This window comes from Rhinatrema bivittatum, chromosome 9 (genome assembly GCF_901001135.1).
Source record: "Rhinatrema bivittatum chromosome 9, aRhiBiv1.1, whole genome shotgun sequence".
In the NCBI taxonomy this organism is placed as follows: domain Eukaryota; kingdom Metazoa; phylum Chordata; class Amphibia; order Gymnophiona; family Rhinatrematidae; genus Rhinatrema; species Rhinatrema bivittatum.
In genome coordinates, this window is record NC_042623.1 from 752,859 (window position 1) to 772,378 (window position 19,520).

Genomic DNA, 19,520 nt, shown 5'->3' on the forward strand with positions numbered 1-19,520 from the left:
CTGCACTACTCTCAGGTAGCCCTACAGGAGGGGGTGGCCACAGCTGCACTACTCTCAGGTAGCCCTACAGGAGGGGGTGGCCACAGCTGCACTACTCTCAGGTAGTCCTACAGGAGGGGGTGGCCACAGCTGCACTACTCTCAGGTAGCCCTACAGGAGGGGGTGGCCACAGCTGCACTACTCTCAGGTAGCCCTACAGGAGGGGGTGGCCACAGCTGCACTACTCTCAGGTAGCCCTGCAGCAGGGGGTGGCCACAGCTGCACTACTCTCAGGCAGCCCTACAGCAGGGGGTGGCCACAGCTGCACTACTCTCAGGTAGTCCTACAGGAGGGGGTGGCCACAGCTGCACTACTCTCAGGTAGCCCTACAGGAGGGGGTGGCCACAGCTGCACTACTCTCAGGCAGCCCTACAGCAGGGGGTGGCCACAGCTGCACTACTCTCAGGCAGCCCTACAGGAGGGGGTGGCCATAGCTGCACTACTCTCAGGCAGCCCTACAGGAGGGGGTGGCCATAGCTGCACTACTCTCAGGCAGCCCTACAGGAGGGGGTGGCCACAGCTGCACTACTCTCAGGTAGCCCTACAGCAGGGGGTGGCCACAGCTGCACTACTCTCAGGTAGCCCTACAGGAGGGGGTGGCCACAGCTGCACTACTCTCAGGCAGCCCTACAGGAGGGGGTGGCCACAGCTGCACTACTCTCAGGCAGCCCTACAGGAGGGGGTGGCCACAGCTGCACTACTCTCAGGTAGCCCTACAGCAGGGGGTGGCCACAGCTGCACTACTCTCAGGTAGCCCTACAGGAGGGGTGGCCACAGCTGCACTACTCTCAGGCAGCCCTACAGGAGGGGGTGGCCACAGCTGCACTACTCTCAGGCAGCCCTACAGCAGGGGGTGGCCACAGCTGCACTACTCTCAGGCAGCCCTACAGGAGGGGGTGGCCACAGCTGCACTACTCTCAGGCAGCCCTACAGCAGGGGGTGGCCACAGCTGCACTACTCTCAGGTAGCCCTACAGCAGGAGGTGGCCACAGCTGCACTACTCTCAGGTAGCCCTACAGGAGGGGGTGGCCACAGCTGCACTGCTCTCAGGTAGCCCTACAGGAGGGGGTGGCCACAGCTGCACTACTCTCAGGCAGCCCTACAGGAGGGGGTGGCCACAGCTGCACTACTCTCAGGCAGCCCTACAGGAGGGGGTGGCCACAGCTGCACTACTCTCAGGCAGCCCTACAGCAGGGGGTGGCCACAGCTGCACTACTCTCAGGCAGCCCTACAGGAGGGGGTGGCCACAGCTGCACTGCTCTCAGGTAGCCCTACAGGAGGGGGTGGCCACAGCTGCACTACTCTCAGGTAGCCCTACAGGAGGGGGTGGCCACAGCTGCACTACTCTCAGGCAGCCCTACAGGAGGGGGTGGCCACAGCTGCACTACTCTCAGGCAGCCCTACAGCAGGGGGTGGCCACAGCTGCACTACTCTCAGGTAGCCCTACAGCAGGAGGTGGCCACAGCTGCACTACTCTCAGGTAGCCCTACAGGAGGGGGTGGCCACAGCTGCACTCCTCTCAGGCAGCCCTACAGGAGGGGGTGGCCACAGCTGCACTGCTCTCAGGTAGCCCTACAGGAGGGGGTGGCCACAGCTGCACTACTCTCAGGTAGCCCTACAGGAGGGGGTGGCCACAGCTGCACTACTCTCAGGTAGCCCTACAGGAGGGGGTGGCCACAGCTGCACTACTCTCAGGTAGCCCTACAGCAGGGGGTGGCCACAGCTGCACTACTCTCAGGTAGCCCTACAGGAGGGGGTGGCCACAGCTGCACTACTCTCAGGTAGCCCTACAGGAGGGGGTGGCCACAGCTGCACTACTCTCAGGTAGCCCTACAGGAGGGGGTGGCCATAGCTGCACTACTCTCAGGCAGCCCTACAGGAGGGGGTGGCCACAGCTGCACTACTCTCAGGTAGCCCTACAGCAGGGGGTGGCCACAGCTGCACTACTCTCAGGTAGCCCTACAGGAGGGGGTGGCCACAGCTGCACTACTCTCAGGCAGCCCTACAGGAGGGGGTGGCCACAGCTGCACTACTCTCAGGCAGCCCTACAGGAGGGGGTGGCCACAGCTGCACTACTCTCAGGTAGCCCTACAGCAGGGGGTGGCCACAGCTGCACTACTCTCAGGTAGCCCTACAGGAGGGGGTGGCCACAGCTGCACTACTCTCAGGCAGCCCTACAGGAGGGGGTGGCCACAGCTGCACTACTCTCAGGTAGCCCTACAGCAGGAGGTGGCCACAGCTGCACTACTCTCAGGTAGCCCTACAGGAGGGGGTGGCCACAGCTGCACTGCTCTCAGGTAGCCCTACAGGAGGGGGTGGCCACAGCTGCACTACTCTCAGGTAGCCCTACAGGAGGGGGTGGCCACAGCTGCACTACTCTCAGGTAGCCCTACAGGAGGGGGTGGCCACAGCTGCACTACTCTCAGGCAGCCCTACAGGAGGGGGTGGCCACAGCTGCACTACTCTCAGGTAGCCCTACAGCAGGGGGTGGCCACAGCTGCACTACTCTCAGGTAGCCCTACAGGAGGGGGTGGCCACAGCTGCACTACTCTCAGGTAGCCCTACAGGAGGGGGTGGCCACAGCTGCACTACTCTCAGGTAGCCCTACAGGAGGGGGTGGCCACAGCTGCACTACTCTCAGGCAGCCCTACAGGAGGGGGTGGCCACAGCTGCACTACTCTCAGGCAGCCCTACAGGAGGGGGTGGCCACAGCTGCACTACTCTCAGGTAGCCCTACAGCAGGAGGTGGCCACAGCTGCACTACTCTCAGGTAGCCCTACAGGAGGGGGTGGCCACAGCTGCACTACTCTCAGGTAGCCCTACAGGAGGGGGTGGCCACAGCTGCACTACTCTCAGGCAGCCCTACAGGAGGGGGTGGCCACAGCTGCACTACTCTCAGGCAGCCCTACAGGAGGGGGTGGCCACAGCTGCACTACTCTCAGGCAGCCCTACAGGAGGGGGTGGCCACAGCTGCACTACTCTCAGGTAGCCTTACAGCAGGAGGTGGCCACAGCTGCACTACTCTCAGGCAGCCCTACAGGAGGGGGTGGCCACAGCTGCACTACTCTCAGGTAGCCCTACAGGAGGGGGTGGCCACAGATGCTCTACTCTCAGGCAGCCCTACAGGAGGGGGTGGCCACAGATGCTCTACTCTCAGGCAGCCCTACAGGAGGGGGTGGCCACAGCTGCACTACTCTCAGGCAGCCCTACAGGAGGGGGTGGCCACAGATGCTCTACTCTCAGGCAGCCCTACAGCAGGAGGTGGCCACAGATGCTCTACTCTCAGGTAGCCCTACAGCAGGAGGTGGCCACAGATGCTCTACTCTCAGGTAGCCCTACAGCAGGGGGTGGCCACAGCTGCACTACTCTCAGGTAGCCCTACAGGAGGGGGTGGCCACAGCTGCACTACTCTCAGGTAGCCCTACAGCAGGAGGTGGCCACAGATGCTCTACTCTCAGGTAGCCCTACAGCAGGGGGTGGCCACAGCTGCACTACTCTCAGGTAGCCCTACAGCAGGGGGTGGCCACAGCTGCACTACTCTCAGGTAGCCCTACAGCAGGAGGTGGCCACAGATGCTCTACTCTCAGGTAGCCCTACAGCAGGGGGTGGCCACAGCTGCACTACTCTCAGGTAGCCCTACAGGAGGGGGTGGCCACAGCTGCACTACTCTCAGGTAGCCCTACAGCAGGAGGTGGCCACAGATGCTCTACTCTCAGGTAGCCCTACAGCAGGGGGTGGCCACAGCTGCACTACTCTCAGGTAGCCCTACAGGAGGGGGTGGCCACAGCTGCACTACTCTCAGGCAGCCCTACAGCAGGAGGTGGCCACAGCTGCACTACTCTCAGGTAGCCCTACAGCAGGGGGTGGCCACAGCTGCACTACTCTCAGGTAGCCCTACAGGAGGGGTGGCCACAGCTGCACTACTCTCAGGTAGCCCTACAGCAGGAGGTGGCCACAGCTGCACTACTCTCAGGCAGCCCTACAGCAGGAGGTGGCCACAGCTGCACTACTCTCAGGTAGCCCTACAGCAGGGGGTGGCCACAGCTGCACTACTCTCAGGTAGCCCTACAGGAGGGGTGGCCACAGCTGCACTACTCTCAGGTAGCCCTGCAGCAGCCGCAGACCACAGCTTCAGTCTCACAATAATGATGGTGGTATCTCCGCTTGGACTCAGATGTGGACTGGACACAGTGCATCATTCCCTGAAGCTACCCAGGGATTTTCTCTTTACTTAGGGCCTCATTTTCTAAGTGGCTCGCACATGATAAGGGACCTTTCGCACGTGAAAAGTCCCTTATCACGTGCGATACCAAAATGGGGGCGGAGTCGCCCCGGAAGAGGAGGAGTCGGGGCATCACCGGGGCCGACTCCGCGACGATGGCGCGCACAGTGAAAAGGTAAGGGCCTTTTCCCTGCCTATTTCGCTCCCAATAGCTACACTTCCTATGGTGGCGCTATTGGGTGCGAAACCGGCAGAGATCGCACCGCGACGGTGCGATCGCTGCCGGCTAGCGCAGGCCCGCCCCCCGTTTCAGCCCCCCGCCCCTCATCTTCTAAAGTATCACAGGCCTGCGATACTTTAGAAAATGAGGCTCTTATTTTGCTATAATGCAGTATGAACCATCACTCATTCCTTACGAGGTTTAGAAGTAACCATGGCTTTACGCATCTCTCCTCCTCCCTTGTCGAAACAGTGCCAGTGTCGGGCAGATGGCCCCAGCTCTCGCTGGAATTCATCAGAAGTAATAAGTGACGGTTTCATACTGCATTATAAGAAAATAAGTGAAGAGAGTTTTGCAAATGCAAACGCAAGTGAGTTGGGTTGATCATTAAGGAAAGAGAGCATTGATATAATAATACTCAATCAACGTTTTAAGGCAATTAAAAAAAAAAAAAGCCAAAGATTAGTAAAATATACACATTTTTTTGAAAGTATTTACACTTTGCACTTTTTTGATTAAATGAAAAAGGTAAGCACTTGAACCTGAGTTATCACCAGTACATGGTCGTTACTCATATTAGTGCTACCGGACACAAGAGTACACTACATAGTTCCTAAATTTCTCTTTCTCAGTGTATTTAGGGGTGCTTGCGAGGTCACGTTTTTTGTAGTTTATGCTCTAGCTTTGAACTTGGCATATCTACACTGTACTCAATTTGTATGGAACGTGCACGGAAAAGATGCACTGATAAAATTGGAGACCTTGCTATTGTTATCCTGCTTCTTCTGATCATTTTCTTGCCATTTTGGCTCATGGTCAGTTAAACCCTGCCTCGCAGATAATGATGTTTGCTTGCGACACAGATGTGTAATTCGTTTTAGCTCATCTCCCCAAGATGCAGTTGGGCATATCTCCTGGATAAAAGCATATTACCGCCGTGTCTAATCCCTGAGTACTTACAATCATGCACAATGTATATCGATGGCAGTTGAAATATAAGAAAGACTTATCATAGTAATAAGCTCTGTCCAGTTTTACAGAGAGGGGAATCAATGGCCAATTTATATTTCAATCCAGGTCTTCTCAAGTCTTAGAATAACAGAGATGGTGTCAAAGTAATTCTATAAGTTACTGAAATGAAAGGAAATCTGTAAAGATAATAATTTAATCATAGCCATAATTTCATATTAGGGATGTGTATTTTTTCTGTTGCTTTGTTTTACTGCATGCAAATATATTTAGTGTGCATTAACATGAGACTGTGCGCACAAAACAGTATGCACACTAATGTGTTGTGCATGAAATTTTGTGTGTGTGTGTGTATGTGCACAAAAACATAATTCTGCGCACTAAAACAAGTAATGAAGTAAAAACAAAATACATTTATAAAAACAAAAATTGAAATGACTATTTTCTGCCTGCAGATTTCTATTTCACATTAGGCACACCAACATATTCCAGATAGAGGTGAACAGATGTACAGATCTAGGGTCTGTTTATTAGATCTGTATCATTTCTGTTCAGAGTTAAGAACAGGAAATTTACTTCAATTATTATGCAATTTGCTATTTTCTTCTGCCTTATTAAGCTGGTTAAAGCCTTTAAGTATAGGAAAGAATTCTTACTGGGCATATTCTAGAAATCATTGAATGAATGTGCCTGGTGGTACCACTGTTATCCGTCAGTCGCTCTTTGAAGAAAAAATACACTTTGGCATCATTTGGGTCAGTACCATCCGGGAGAAGCTGAGCATCCACGAAAATAGGTTCTGAAAAGACATCACATTACTAAACATTAGTATGCAGGATGAACTACAATGGTGTGAATAGAAACATCGTGACTTTTTAAAACCGAGTCTGCTGCGCTGTATACAGAAAAGGAACAGGCACTCACCTACCGCAGGCTCAGCAGCCCCATTTCCCCTCCTTCTGTGAGTTCAACCAGAGAGAAAGGTTTGTCAGTCCAGACTTGCAGGACTGTCAGAAAGCTTATCCTGGGGGCGAGGGCGTTTCCCGATAGCTCTTTTAGAGGCACACTGCTTTACAAGGATGGCATACATTCTTATTGCTGAGCTGTTTATGCAATCTAAATTGTTCAGATTAAATTTTGAGGTATTTTTGGTTTGTTTAAGAAGAATGACCTCTCCGGGCATCTGTCACCCCTTCCCAAGATCTTCCAGTGCCCCTCTGCCCCCTCCCAATAAGCCAGGACTCAGGCTTGTATGGCTGGACTTGGTTCAGCCCAGCTGGGGCTTCTCTGGGCCCCTCCAATCCCCACTCCTGCCCCCAGAAATTAGCCAGTGCCAGGGCTCCCCAGCCCCCACAAGTGCTTTCTGTTGGGGTTTTGCTAGAGAAAAGAGGCAAGAGAACTTCCTACTCACTCTTGCCCTGCCCAGAATGTTCCCAAAATGATGTAAAACTGCTGCCGGCTTGCACCATTTTCTTCTACCACTGCATGTTCAGCTGGATAGAGGCTGAATGTGTGGCAAAAGATCCCACGTAGACCCCAGTGTGGGTACAAAATGTGTGTTGAACTTTCTCAGATGCTAAAAAACGTTAATGCCCAATGCACTCAATAAATAGTATGCAAATACATTAGAAATTTTAAAAAAGTATATAAACCTAAATAAAATGAATAGATTTCATAAATTACATAAAATGTGCATAAATGCTGGTTTTTGCTCTTAAGATTTGTGAGTCCAAACCATGATTCAGGGGCACAAAATTTACAATGTATGCTTTGGATTCATAAGTCTTAGTTTTATGCACATAAAGGTGAATTTGCAAAACGTACTCATAAAATATTGCATACACGCATGTAAGCATCTTATACTTGCATATTCCATATTTTATAAAATATTGCATATACATATGTAACAATCCTATACTCACATATTCCATATTTTATAAAATATTGCATATAAGCAAATAAGCAACCTATACGCACATATTCTGTATTTTAGAAAATACTGCATATACGCATGTAAGGATCGTATACTCGCATATTCCGTATTTTATAAAATACTGCATATATGCACCTAAGCAGCCTATAATCGCATATTCCCTACTTTATAAAATAGTGCACAAACGCACCCTATACTCACATATTCCATATTTTATAAAATACTTTAAGGGGCAGATTTTATAAATCTGTGCACCAGGCGCGAACAAGAGTACGCGGGATTTCAATAGATACGCGCGTAGCCGCGCGTATCCATTAAAATCCGGGGTCGGCGCATGCAAGGCTGCCCAAAATCGGCAGCCTGCGCACGCCAATCCGCGCAGCCTGCCTCTGTTCCCTCTGAGGCCGCTCCGAAATCGGAGCGGCCTCAGAGGGAACTTTCCTTCGCCCTGCCCTCACCGTCCCCTCCCCTCCCTTCCTAACCCACACCCCCGGCCCTATCTAAACCTCCCCCCTACCTCTATCCCGAAAGTTACGCCTGCTGGAAGCAGGCGTAACTTTACGCGCGCCGGGCTGGCTGCCGCGCTCCATGTTCCGGTCCTGGGGCTGGTCCGGGGGCTGGTCCAGGGGCCACTGTCATGCCCCCGGAACGCCACCGGGCCGGAACCACGCCCCCGGACACCCCCCCGAAATGCCGCGTCGCCCCCGGCACGCCCCTCCATGCAAGCCCCAGGACTTACGCGTGTCCCAAGGCTTGCGCGCGCCGCCGAGCCTATGCAAAATAGGCTTGGCGCGCACAGGGGGGTAGGTTTTCGGGGGGTACGCGCATAAGATACGCGCGTACCCCTTTGAAAATCTACCCCTATATATGCACGTAAGCAGCCTATACTCACATATGCCCTACTTTATAAAATACTGTACAAACACACCCTATACTTGCATATTCTCTATTTTATAAAATATTTCACATATGCAAGTAAGCAGCTTATATTCGCTAGGGATGTGCATTCACATGTAAGCAGCTTATATTCACTAGGGATGTGCATTCACATGTAAGCAGCTTATATTCACTAGGGATGTGCATTCACATGTAAGCAGCTTATATTCGCTAGGGATGTGCATTCATTCAGAACGAAATTAATTGGAAGAAAATGAAAGCTCCATTGTTGGGAGACTGCATAACAGCATCACATAATTTTGAAGACCTTGGGTTTGCTGTTTTGGATAGACCTTATTATGCTATGAGCAAAAATGGATTTACACGCTTTGAACTTTATACCCTCTTGGACTTAATATAGTAACCAAGTAATGATGGCAGAAAAGGACCAAATAATCCATGCAATCTGCCCAACAAACTTCTTAAGGTAGTATTTGCCACTCCATGCAGGATAGCTTCATGTTTGACTAGAGCATTTATGCATGTATTCCTTGGGTTTGTGGTATACATCAATATTTTTTACATTTTACCTATTGTTATAATTGGTTGAACGGCATGGTATGTCGATGGAGTTTATGTTTTGCTATGCAGTTTGGGATTAATTATTATTTGTTACCATCGGCTTGTTCTTTGAAGAAGTATTTGTAATTATATGATGGAGATCCTATAGATTAATTACATCACACTTTTATACGTATGTATTTTCATCTTCTTGAGGTTAAGATTTTTGTATGAGGGTTTAATAATAATAGAAGAATATAAGAACATAAGAAATTGCCATGCTGGGTCAGACCAAGGGTCCATCAAGCCCAGCATCCTGTTTCCAACAGAGGCCAATCCAGGCCACAGGAACCTGGCAATTACCCAAACACTAAAAAGATCCCATGCTACTGATGCAATTAATAGCAGTGGCTATTCCCTAAGTCAACTTGATTAATAGCCATTAATGATATTACATGTTCTGATTGATTTATGTAGTGAGTATGTAGGTTATTTAGGGTGAGGCTTGGTCATGACAATGCTATTACTAGCAATGGTAACATGGAATAGACTTAGTTTTTGGGTACTTGCCAGGTTCTTATGGCCTGGATTGGCCTCTGTTGGAAACAGGATGCTGGGCTTGATGGACCCTTGGTCTGACCCAGTATGGCATTTTCTTATGTTCATTTTTACTAACCTTGAGACTCAGATTATATGTCCGACTGAGAAGAGTTTTTTAATTAAATTAGTGTCCCTTTTTGGAAGCAGATTTTTAGTATCAGTTTTTTATTTTTGTTTTTTATTGCTGCTACATATAGAAACACAGAAACACAGAAGCATAGAAATGTCAGCAGAAAAGGACCAAATGGTCCATCCATTCTGCCCAGTAAGCTTATGGTAATATCTGCTGCACCCTGTAGGTTACCCCACACTGTAAAAGACAGGGTCCTCGTTGGCTGCTGTTTGAATCCAATTCCCCGCTATGCCTTGCTGTTGAAGCGGAAAGTAAAGTTAGAGTTTGCATACAGTGGAGGCAGTGCAGGCAAATCTATCCCATGCATATTCATTATAGATCTGCTGAAAACCTGGCTGTTTGTGGCTCTCAAGGCCCAGACTCGGCCATCACTGCAACAGGGGATAAGGTAAGAATATAATTATAATGCTTGTTTCAGATAAAGTCCATTGCGGGCAAAAGGCTGCAGGTAGATTGTGAAGCCCTACTTTGATACCACTTAATTGGTAAATTTTAGGACCAATTAAATGTGTATTTATTCACCTCTGCTTGATTTATACACATAAATGGCGACAGCAAAAACTCCAGGTTTAGCCTCATAGACTAACACCAGCCCAGGTACCTTTACTCCACATCTTGCCAGGAGTTACATTTCCAGTGCTAATAAACAGATATAAAGCCTGCATACCTCTCTGCACTGCAGAGTAGTAAGTAACGCCTTGATTAATGTCATTTGCATGGAGAGCACTAATCTGTGTTTGCTTTTCTTACTCAGGGTTGTGCCCACATTTTATGTGTATAAAGCTCCTCAAAGCCCGATAAGACCACACCATCGGGGAAGCTGGAGTAAATATTCCAAGTGGATTATGGCTCCCTCATGTGGGCTGCTGTATTGGCAGCTTTTCACTACTATAAGAAAGGGAAACATCTAGAGAGGGTGGGGACGTTTACTTACACTTCTGAGCAGGCGGATTATTGCTGTTCCTCAGAGCCGTACCTACTTTATGGCTGATATGGCCTCTGCCATAGGTGCCATCAACTAGAGGTGTCATCGCAAGAAAACTATTGGCCTTCCACCTCTTCCTCCCTCCCTCCACCCTGGAGCATCAAAAACAAACAATCAATTTATTCCTCCCACCAGGGCAGCCCACACTCCTGACCCCTCTATCCCCCAATCCAGTAATGAAGAGTGACGCTGCCCATAGGGCAATGAAAACATCAGCCTCCTTCTCCCTCCTCCCACATCAGCCTCCTTCTCCCTCCTCCCACCCTAGTTGTGCAGAGCAGTGTGGCCCCAGGACCACAAAAAGCATTGCTCTTTTCCTCTTCCCTTTCCCTGCCTGACAGTGAAAAGTAGTGTGGCCAGCAAGGGCTCAAGGAGCAGCAGTGAGCAGCAGCAGTGTGGCCCACGTGATGCCAAGAAGCATTGCCCCCCCTCCTCATGCCTCAGCATATCTGGAGGCTAGATGAGACAAGGAGAGCCTATGAGAGTGCATGCGTGTGTGTGATTGAGTGTGAGAGAGAGATATGAGTATGTGTGAGAGAGCCTGTGTGTGTGAGAGAGAGATATGAGTATGTGTGAGAGAGCCTGTGTGTGATTGAGTGTGAGCGATATGAGTATGTGTGAGAGAGCCTGTGTGTGATTGAGTGTGAGAGAGAGATATGAGTATGTGTGAGAGAGCCTGTGTGTGATTGAGTGTGAGAGAGAGATATGAGTATGTGTGAGAGAGCCTGTGTGTGACTGAGTGCGAGAGAGAGAGGAGTATGTGTGAGAGAGCCTATGTGTGAGTGTGCATGACTGAGCATGAGGGAGAGAGAGAGAGCACAAATGAGCATGTGTGTGTATATATATGATTGAGTATATGTGAGAGAAAACACGGAGAAAGTTTGTATGCAGCAACCCCCTCCCCTTTCCCTGCTAATCCATGCAATCTCAGGTCATCTGGAAATCAAAATTTCCCAGTCATTGACAGCAGGGGATTTTTTTTTTTTAAATCCTTATTTAATTATTGGGTGATACCTGATGCATCAGCTGCTTTGAAATATTTTATTGACTTTTTGAAATGGTTAGAGATATGAGTTTTTAATTATTGGATGTTCTATTCATCAGCTATTTTGAAATATTTATAATTCTGATAGTATGATTTTAATATCATGATTTATGTGTTGCAGTCCTGCCCGTGAGGAGCGCGGGCAGGCTCCCTACCCCACGCAGCCGGTCAGGCCACTGACACTGCTTATCTCATGGCAGGCGTGCCGCTGTCGCTGGGCTCCTCCCTGGATGCCTCCGACCCTGTTCAGCAGGGTCGGGCCTATGAGGGCTCTCCCTTGGTGCCGGGACCTCTGCTGACGCTCCTGCTCTCCCCAACGCGCTGGTTTTGGAAAAGTAGAAAGGGTGCCTTTTCTCTCAATTTTAAGGAATATTATTTCCTGTTAGTCTTGTGTCTTATTTTCTAAGAAAAATAAAAAGTCATGGGATAGGTGGCAGGGTCCTTTCATGGATTACATAATTGGCATCACAGAGACCTGGTGGAAGGAGGATAACCAATGGGACAGTGCTATATCAGGGTACAAATTATATCGCAATGATAGGGAGGATCAACTTGGTGGGGGGGTGGCACTTTATGTCCGGGAGGGTATAGAGTCCAACAGGATATAGATCATACAAGAGACTAAATGCTCAGTAGAATCTATATGGGTAGAAATCCCATGTGTGTTAGGTAAGAGTATAGTGATAGGAGTATACTACCGTCCACCTGCACAAAATGGTCAGACAGATGATGAAATGCTAAGAGAGATCAGGGAAGCAAACCAATTTGGCAGTGCAATAATAATGGGAGACTTCAATTACCATTAACTGGGTAAATGTAACATCAGGACATGATAGAGCAGGGCTTCCCAAATCTGTCCTGGGGACCCCACAGCCAGTCAGGTTTTCAGTATATCCACAACAAATATGCATGTGATAAATGTGCATACCATGGAGACAGCATATGCAAATTTATCTCATGCATATTCATTGCTGATATCCTGAAAACCCGACTGGCTGTGGGGTCCCCAGGACAGGTTTGGGAAGCCCTGTGCTAGAGACATAAAATTCTTTGATGCAATAAATAACTGTTTCATGGAGCAATTGGTTCAGGAACCAACAAGAGAGGGAGCTATTTTAGATTTAATTCTTAGTGGAACGCAGGATTTGGTGAGAGAGGTAATGGTGGTGGGGCCACTTGGCAATAGTGATCATAACATGATCAGATTTAAACTAATAACTGGAAGGGGGAAATAAGTAAATCTACAGCTCTAACACTAAATTTTCAAAAGGGAAACTTTCATAAAATGAGGAAAATAGAAAAAACTGAAAGGTGCTGCTGCAAAGGTTAAAAGTGTAGAACAGGTGTGCACATTGTTTAAAAATACAATCCTAGAGGCGCAGTCCAGATGTATTCCACGCATTAAGAAAGGTGTGGGGAAGGCAAAACGATTACCGTCATGGTTAAAAGGTGAGGTGAAAGAGGCTATTTTAGCCAAAAAAAAATCCTTCAAAAATGGAAAGAAGGATCCATCTGAAGAAAACAGGAATAAGCATAAGAAATGTCAAGTTAAGTGTAAACCATTGATATGGCAGTCTAAGAGAGAATTTGAAATGAAGTTGGTCTTAGAGCAAAAACTCATAATAAAACCTTTTAAAAATATATCCAAAGCAAGAAACCTGTGAAGGAGTAGGTTGGACCATTAAATGACCGAGGGGTTAAAGGGGCTCTTAGGGAAGATAAGGATATTGCAGAAAGACTAAATGAATTCTTTGCTTCCGTGTTTACTAATGAGGATGTTGGGGAGATACCAGTTCCGGAGATGGTTTTCAAGGGTGATGATTCAGATGACCTGAACGAATCACTGTGAACCTGGAAGATGAGGTAGGCCAGATTGACAAACTAAAGAGTAGCAAATCACCTGGATGGGATTGTATGTACCCCTAGGTTCTGAAGGAACTCAAATCTATTCGTTAAAATTTATAACCTATCATTAATGTAACCCCAATATTTAAAAAGGTCTCCAGGGGCGATCCAGGAAATTATAGACCATTGAGCCTCACTTCAGTGCCAGTACAAATAGTGGAAACTATTCTAAAGATCAAAATCAAGGAACATATAGTAAGACATGGTTTAATGGAACAAAGTCAGCATGGATTTACCCAAAGCAAGGCTTGCCTCACAAATCTGCTTCATTTTTTTGAAGGGGTTAATAAACATGTGGATAAAGGTGAGCCAGTAGATGTGGTACATTTGGATTTCAAGAATGTTTTTGACAACGTTCCTCAAGAGAGGCTTCTAAGAAAACTAAAAGGTAATGGGATAAGAGGTGGTGTCTTTTCGTAGATTACAAACCGGTTGAAAAATAGGAAACAGAGAGTAGGATTAAATGGTCAATTTTCACAGTGGAAAAGGGTAAACAGTGGAGTGCCTCAGAGATCTGTACTTGGACCGGTGCTTTTCAATATATTTATAACTGATCTGGAAAGGAATATGACGAGTGAGGCAATCAAATTTGCAGATAATATAAAATTATTCAGAGTAGTTAAATCACAAGCAGACTGTGATACATTACAGGAGGACCTGCGAGTCTGGAAAATTGGGTATCGAAATGGCAGATGAGATTTAATGTGGATAAGTGCAAGGTGATGCATATAGGGAAAAATAACCCTTGCAGTAGTTACACAATGTTAGGTTCCATATTAGGAGCTACCACCCAAGAAAGAGATCTAGGCGTCATAGTGGATAACACATTGAAATAGTCGGCTCAGTGTGCTGAGGCAGTCAAAAAAGCAAACAGAATGTTGGGAATTATTAGAAGGGAATGGTGAATAAAACAGAAAATGTCATAATGCCTCTGTATCGCTCCATGGTGAGACCGCACCTTGAATACTGTGTACAATTCTCATCACCGCGTCTCAAAAAAGATATAATTGCGATGGAGAAGGTACAGAGAAGGGCAACCAAAATGATAAAGGGGATGGAACAGCTCCCCTATGAGGAAAGGCTAAAGAGGTTAGGGCTGTTCAGCTTGGAAAAGAGATGGCTGAGGGGGGATATGATAGAGGTCTTTAAGATCACGAGAGGTCTAGAACGGGTAGATGTGAATCGGTTATTTACTCTTTTGGATAACAGAAGGACTAGGGGGCATTCCATGAAGTTAGCAAGTAGCACATTTAAGACTAATCGGAGAAAGTTCTTTTTTACTCAACGCACAATAAAGCTCTGGAATTTGTTGCCAGAGGATGTGGTTAGTGCAGTTAGTATAGCTGGGTTCAAAAAAGGTTTGGATAAGTTCCTGGAGGAGAAGTCCATTAACTGCTATTAATCAAGTTTACTTAGGGAATAGCCGCTGCTATTAATTGCATCAGTAGCATGGGATCTTCTTAGTGTTTGGGTACCTGCCAGGTTCTTGTGGCCTGGTTTGGCCTCTGTTGGAAACAGGATGCTGGGCTTGATGGACCATTGTTCTGACCCAGCATGGCAATTTCTTATGTTTTTAGATTTTCTTCAGTGGAGTCTCTCACCCAGAGAGATCCACCCTTCAGAGGATCTTCATTCATTCCTGGGAGCAGGAGAAGATTGGAAATAAAGGAGAATCACACCCAGTACAATATCATCAGGATATTCTGGGAGGAGTTGGATGAGATGCAAGAAACCTATTCTTGACATCTGAATCAAGGCATGAGAAATGGGACTTTGAATGATGCCATCTGGACTAATTCAAGTATCTTGTCCACTGATTTGGGAGGAAGCTGCAGAACTGCCCCTGAAATGGGGATGGGATATGGAAAGAAAGATCAGATTAAACCATCAATACAATGGAAGGCTGCATAGAACAAGGACTTTTTAACTTCTCATTTAATTCACTTTAACTCACATATCAATACAGCTATCTTGTAACTATATTCATCATCCAGCATAATTATTACTGTGCACATTAAAGCAGCCCTCTGGGCCTGGGAGCGAAGTCTTGCCTCACCCTTTATCTCTCAACAGAGAATCCGGGAAAATATGAAGTTTTGGAAGTTAAAGGGAGCATGAACCTAATAATCTCGTGAAATTGGAGGCAGCCCTTGGATTTCTCAGCGAGAACCTCAATCCGGAGGCTACACATAGACATGTGACAGAATCACTCGCTGACGTGCGCACAGTCTAGCACAGCGTTTCTACATCCGGGCTATGCTTTGCAGCTACATGGGTCCTCAAATTTTCCTCCATGAGAGCAAACGTAACTAAATGTAAACATTATATTGTCTATGTGAGGCTTATAGTGCTTAATTCTGCCATTATAGTGCTGTGTGTGTCTTCACAAAACATTTGTTAGCAAGGGAATCAGTTGCATATTTTTAGAGTGTTGCTGATTAACAGAAACTCTGAGCTGCTGGAAAGTATTCAAGCTTAATTCATCCTTAGGGAATATGTGAAGTTAGTTTAAGTTTTGATTTGATGAAGGTACCAAGAACAAATTATGAAATAGCAGCTGTTTAGAACAGTGTGTCAGTGCAAAAGGTGTTGGGCTGACGTGACCCGGCGTCTGCTCAGTTTGGGGCTGGTGTGCTGTGCATGCATAGAAACCCAGGCTTAAACTCCAGAATGTTGTCGGGTGCATGGTCCCGTCCCGAAGATCCAGATCAGTCCTTGGGATGTTGGGACAGCAGAAGGTGTTCCCGGCATTTAGAACACTTCTCTAGTTTATAAATGTAAAGATTTATTTCATTTCTTTTTTAAATGTGTTTTATCTTTGTTTTCCTATGACAGTTGTGTAGAAGTGGCATCGGTGAAATGGTAAGCAAGAGCGATGTCCCGTGGCCTCGTTCCCATGTGGCATCGGTGAAATGGTAAGCAAGAGAGATGTCCCGTGGCCTCGTTCCCATGTGGGAGAATCCCTATAGTGAAGCAGCTCTGAAGTAAAGCGCACAGGACAGTCAGCAGCCAGCATTAATCGTTTTCTCGCTGGATACAATTGACTAGCTGCGCGGGGATCTCTCCACCCTCCCCGGCACATCATCTCTCCACCCTCCCCAGCACATCTTCTCTCCACCCTCCCCAGCACATCATCTCTGCTCCCACCCCAGCACAGCATCTCTCCACCCTCCCCAGCACATCATCTCTGCACCCTCCCCAGCACATCATCTCTCCACTCTCCCCAGCACATCATCTCTGCTCCCACCCCAGCACATCATTTATTTATTATTTATTTAAATTTCTTATATACCGGCATTCGCGATGGGAGTCGCATCATGCCGGTTTACAAATAACAAGGTGTGACAACAGAATAAATACTTAATAACTTAAAAACATTAACATGTGATAGAAGAATAAGGTCTTCTATCACATCACATCATCTCTGCACCCTCCCCGGCACATCATCTCTGCACCCTCCCCGGCACATCATCTCTGCTCCCACCCCGGCACATCATCTCTCCACCCTCCCCAGCACATCATCTCTCCACCCTCCCCAGCACATCATCTCTGCTCCCACCCCAGCACATCATCTCTCCACCCTCCCCGGCACATCATCTCTGCACCCTCCCCGGCACATCATCTCTGCTCCCACCCCGGCACATCATCTCTGCACCCTCCCCGGCACATCATCTCTGCTCCCTCCCCGGCACATCATCTCTCCACCCTCCCCGGCACATCATCTCTCCACCCTCCCCAGCACATCATCTCTGCTCCCACCCCAGCACATCATCTCTGCACCCTCCCCGGCACATCATCTCTCCACCCTCCCCGGCACATCATCTCTGCACCCTCCCCGGCACATCATCTCTGCTCCCACCCCGGCACATCATCTCTGCACCCTCCCCGGCACATCATCTCTGCTCCCTCCCCGGCACATCATCTCTCCACCCTCCCCGGCACATCATCTCTCCACCCTCCCCAGCACATCATCTCTGCTCCCACCCCAGCACATCATCTCTGCACCCTCCCCGGCACATCATCTCTCCACCCTCCCCGGCACATCATCTCTGCACCCTCCCCGGCACATCATCTCTGCTCCCACCCCGGCACATCATCTCTGCACCCTCCCCGGCACATCATCTCTGCTCCCTCCCCGGCACATCATCTCTCCACCCTCCCCGGCACATCATCTCTCCACCCACCCCGGCACATCATCTCTGCTCCCACCCCGGCACATCATCTCTGCTCCCACCCCGGCACATCATCTCTCCACCCTCCCCGGCACATCATCTCTGCTCCCACCCCAGCACATCATCTCTGCTCCCACACCAGCACATCATCTCTCCACCCTCCCCAGCACATCATCTCTGCTCCCACCCCAGCACATCATCTCTCCACCCTCCCCAGCACATCATCTCTCCACCCTCCCCGGCACATCATCTCTCCACCCTCCCCGGCACAGCATCTCTGCTCCCTCCCCGGCACATCATCTCTCCACCCTCCCCGGCACATCATCTCTCCACCCTCCCCAGCACATCATCTCTGCTCTCACCCCAGCACATCATCTCTCCACCCTCCCCAGCACATCATCTCTCCATCCTCCCCAGCACATCATCTCTCCATCCTCCCCAGCACATCATCTCTCCATCCTCCCCAGCACATCATCTCTGCACGTTGGTTTTTTTTTTGGCTCTCTTACCACTTAACCACTTGGAATTGTGCTGATCAGTTCTGACTGCATTTCTTTTAGTTAAACTGCGAAAAATGGCTGCATCAGTACCCATGAAATCAATGTACATCCCAGAAAACAGCTCTTCATCTATGGAAAGAAAGAGAAACAGGTTGGTTTATTCCAGAGCTTTTCCAGCACTTTTTTTCATTTTTACTACTGGAGCACCAGTAACATCAGCATCTTTGTTCCCTGAAGCTGTTGCTTCCTCTCTTACTTTTACACTCAGGTGTCGCTTTTTTTTTTTTTACTAGAATATCATGCTTTTCATATATTTCCAGGTTTCTCTTCAATAAATGGCTTGCAGATTTCATTATAACTATGACACATTTTTTAAATTCCTCCTTAATTCCACTCCTGGGTGGTTCACATTATATTTATATGCAACTTATATTACCATCAGTAGTTTCTAGACAGAGGGAATGGGGCGGAAAGCAAAAGTGACGTTTCCACACATTGCACACATTCCCACAGCATGATCCCCATGTTTAAACTCATTATAAAAGATTCTATAATTAAAGTCTCAAGGGCCCCTATAAGGGAGTGAATTCTGGACAGAACCCCGATATAAACATTCGAGTTCCTTAAGCACAGAAACTTCAACAGTGCGTGCAGAGCACAATGAGGACTTTTCCCCTTACAACTCACCATACCAAAAAAAGCAATCCACATTCTAATATCAGGACAATACAAACTCCCCCCACTATCAGGCACATCGAGCTACAACACAAAACCCTGCCGAAAAGACTTTGTAGCAAATCTGTCACATCAAAACAGCACTGACTCCAAGGACTGAAACAACAATCACCTTACCTATGAAAAGTAGTAGGAATGTGCATTCATTCAAAACAAAAGTGAAAACATGACAAATAAGGCTAATTCGTTTCATTCCAGGGCCTTGAACTGAATTGGGGGGGCCCCCGAATAAAACAAACCTTATTTGCTGGTTTCATTTTAAACAAATGCATCAGGCCTTGGTCTAGGCCCAAAGCCAGGGCCTCCCTTACAACATAAGCCAAGGCCCAAAGCAGGGGGCCGTGGTTTATGCCCTAGGCAAGGCCCTGGCTTTGGGCCTAGGACGAGGTGTCGGCATCATGCATGGGCATAGGCCATCATTGTGCTTCAGGAAGAAGAAAGAAGAGGATGTGTGAAGAGGAACATCCAGGCCTGGGTTCTGAGGCCTGGGCCTGACCTTGGGCCAAGGCCGGGCCTAGGTTCAGGCCCCAGCCTAGGCCAAGGCCCCAGCATCAGGACCTGGCTTCCAGGTCATGTCGTGGCATTAGGTCTGGGTCTGGGCCAAGGCCCCAGCATCGGGACCTGG

General features: G+C 48.4%; 1 protein-coding gene across 2 annotated transcripts in view; it reads right to left on the minus strand.

Moving 5' to 3' along the window:
- Positions 1-19,520, minus strand: part of SEMA3C (semaphorin 3C) — a 276,094-nt gene that overhangs the window by 103,588 nt on the left and 152,986 nt on the right. For both annotated transcript variants that reach the window (XM_029616209.1, XM_029616208.1), the window contains 2 exons: positions 18,170-18,289; positions 6,107-6,249 (listed from right to left, as the gene is read on the minus strand). In XM_029616209.1, coding sequence (XP_029472069.1) covers positions 6,107-6,249; positions 18,170-18,289 — 263 coding nt within the window. The remainder of the gene's footprint in view (positions 1-6,106; positions 6,250-18,169; positions 18,290-19,520) is intronic.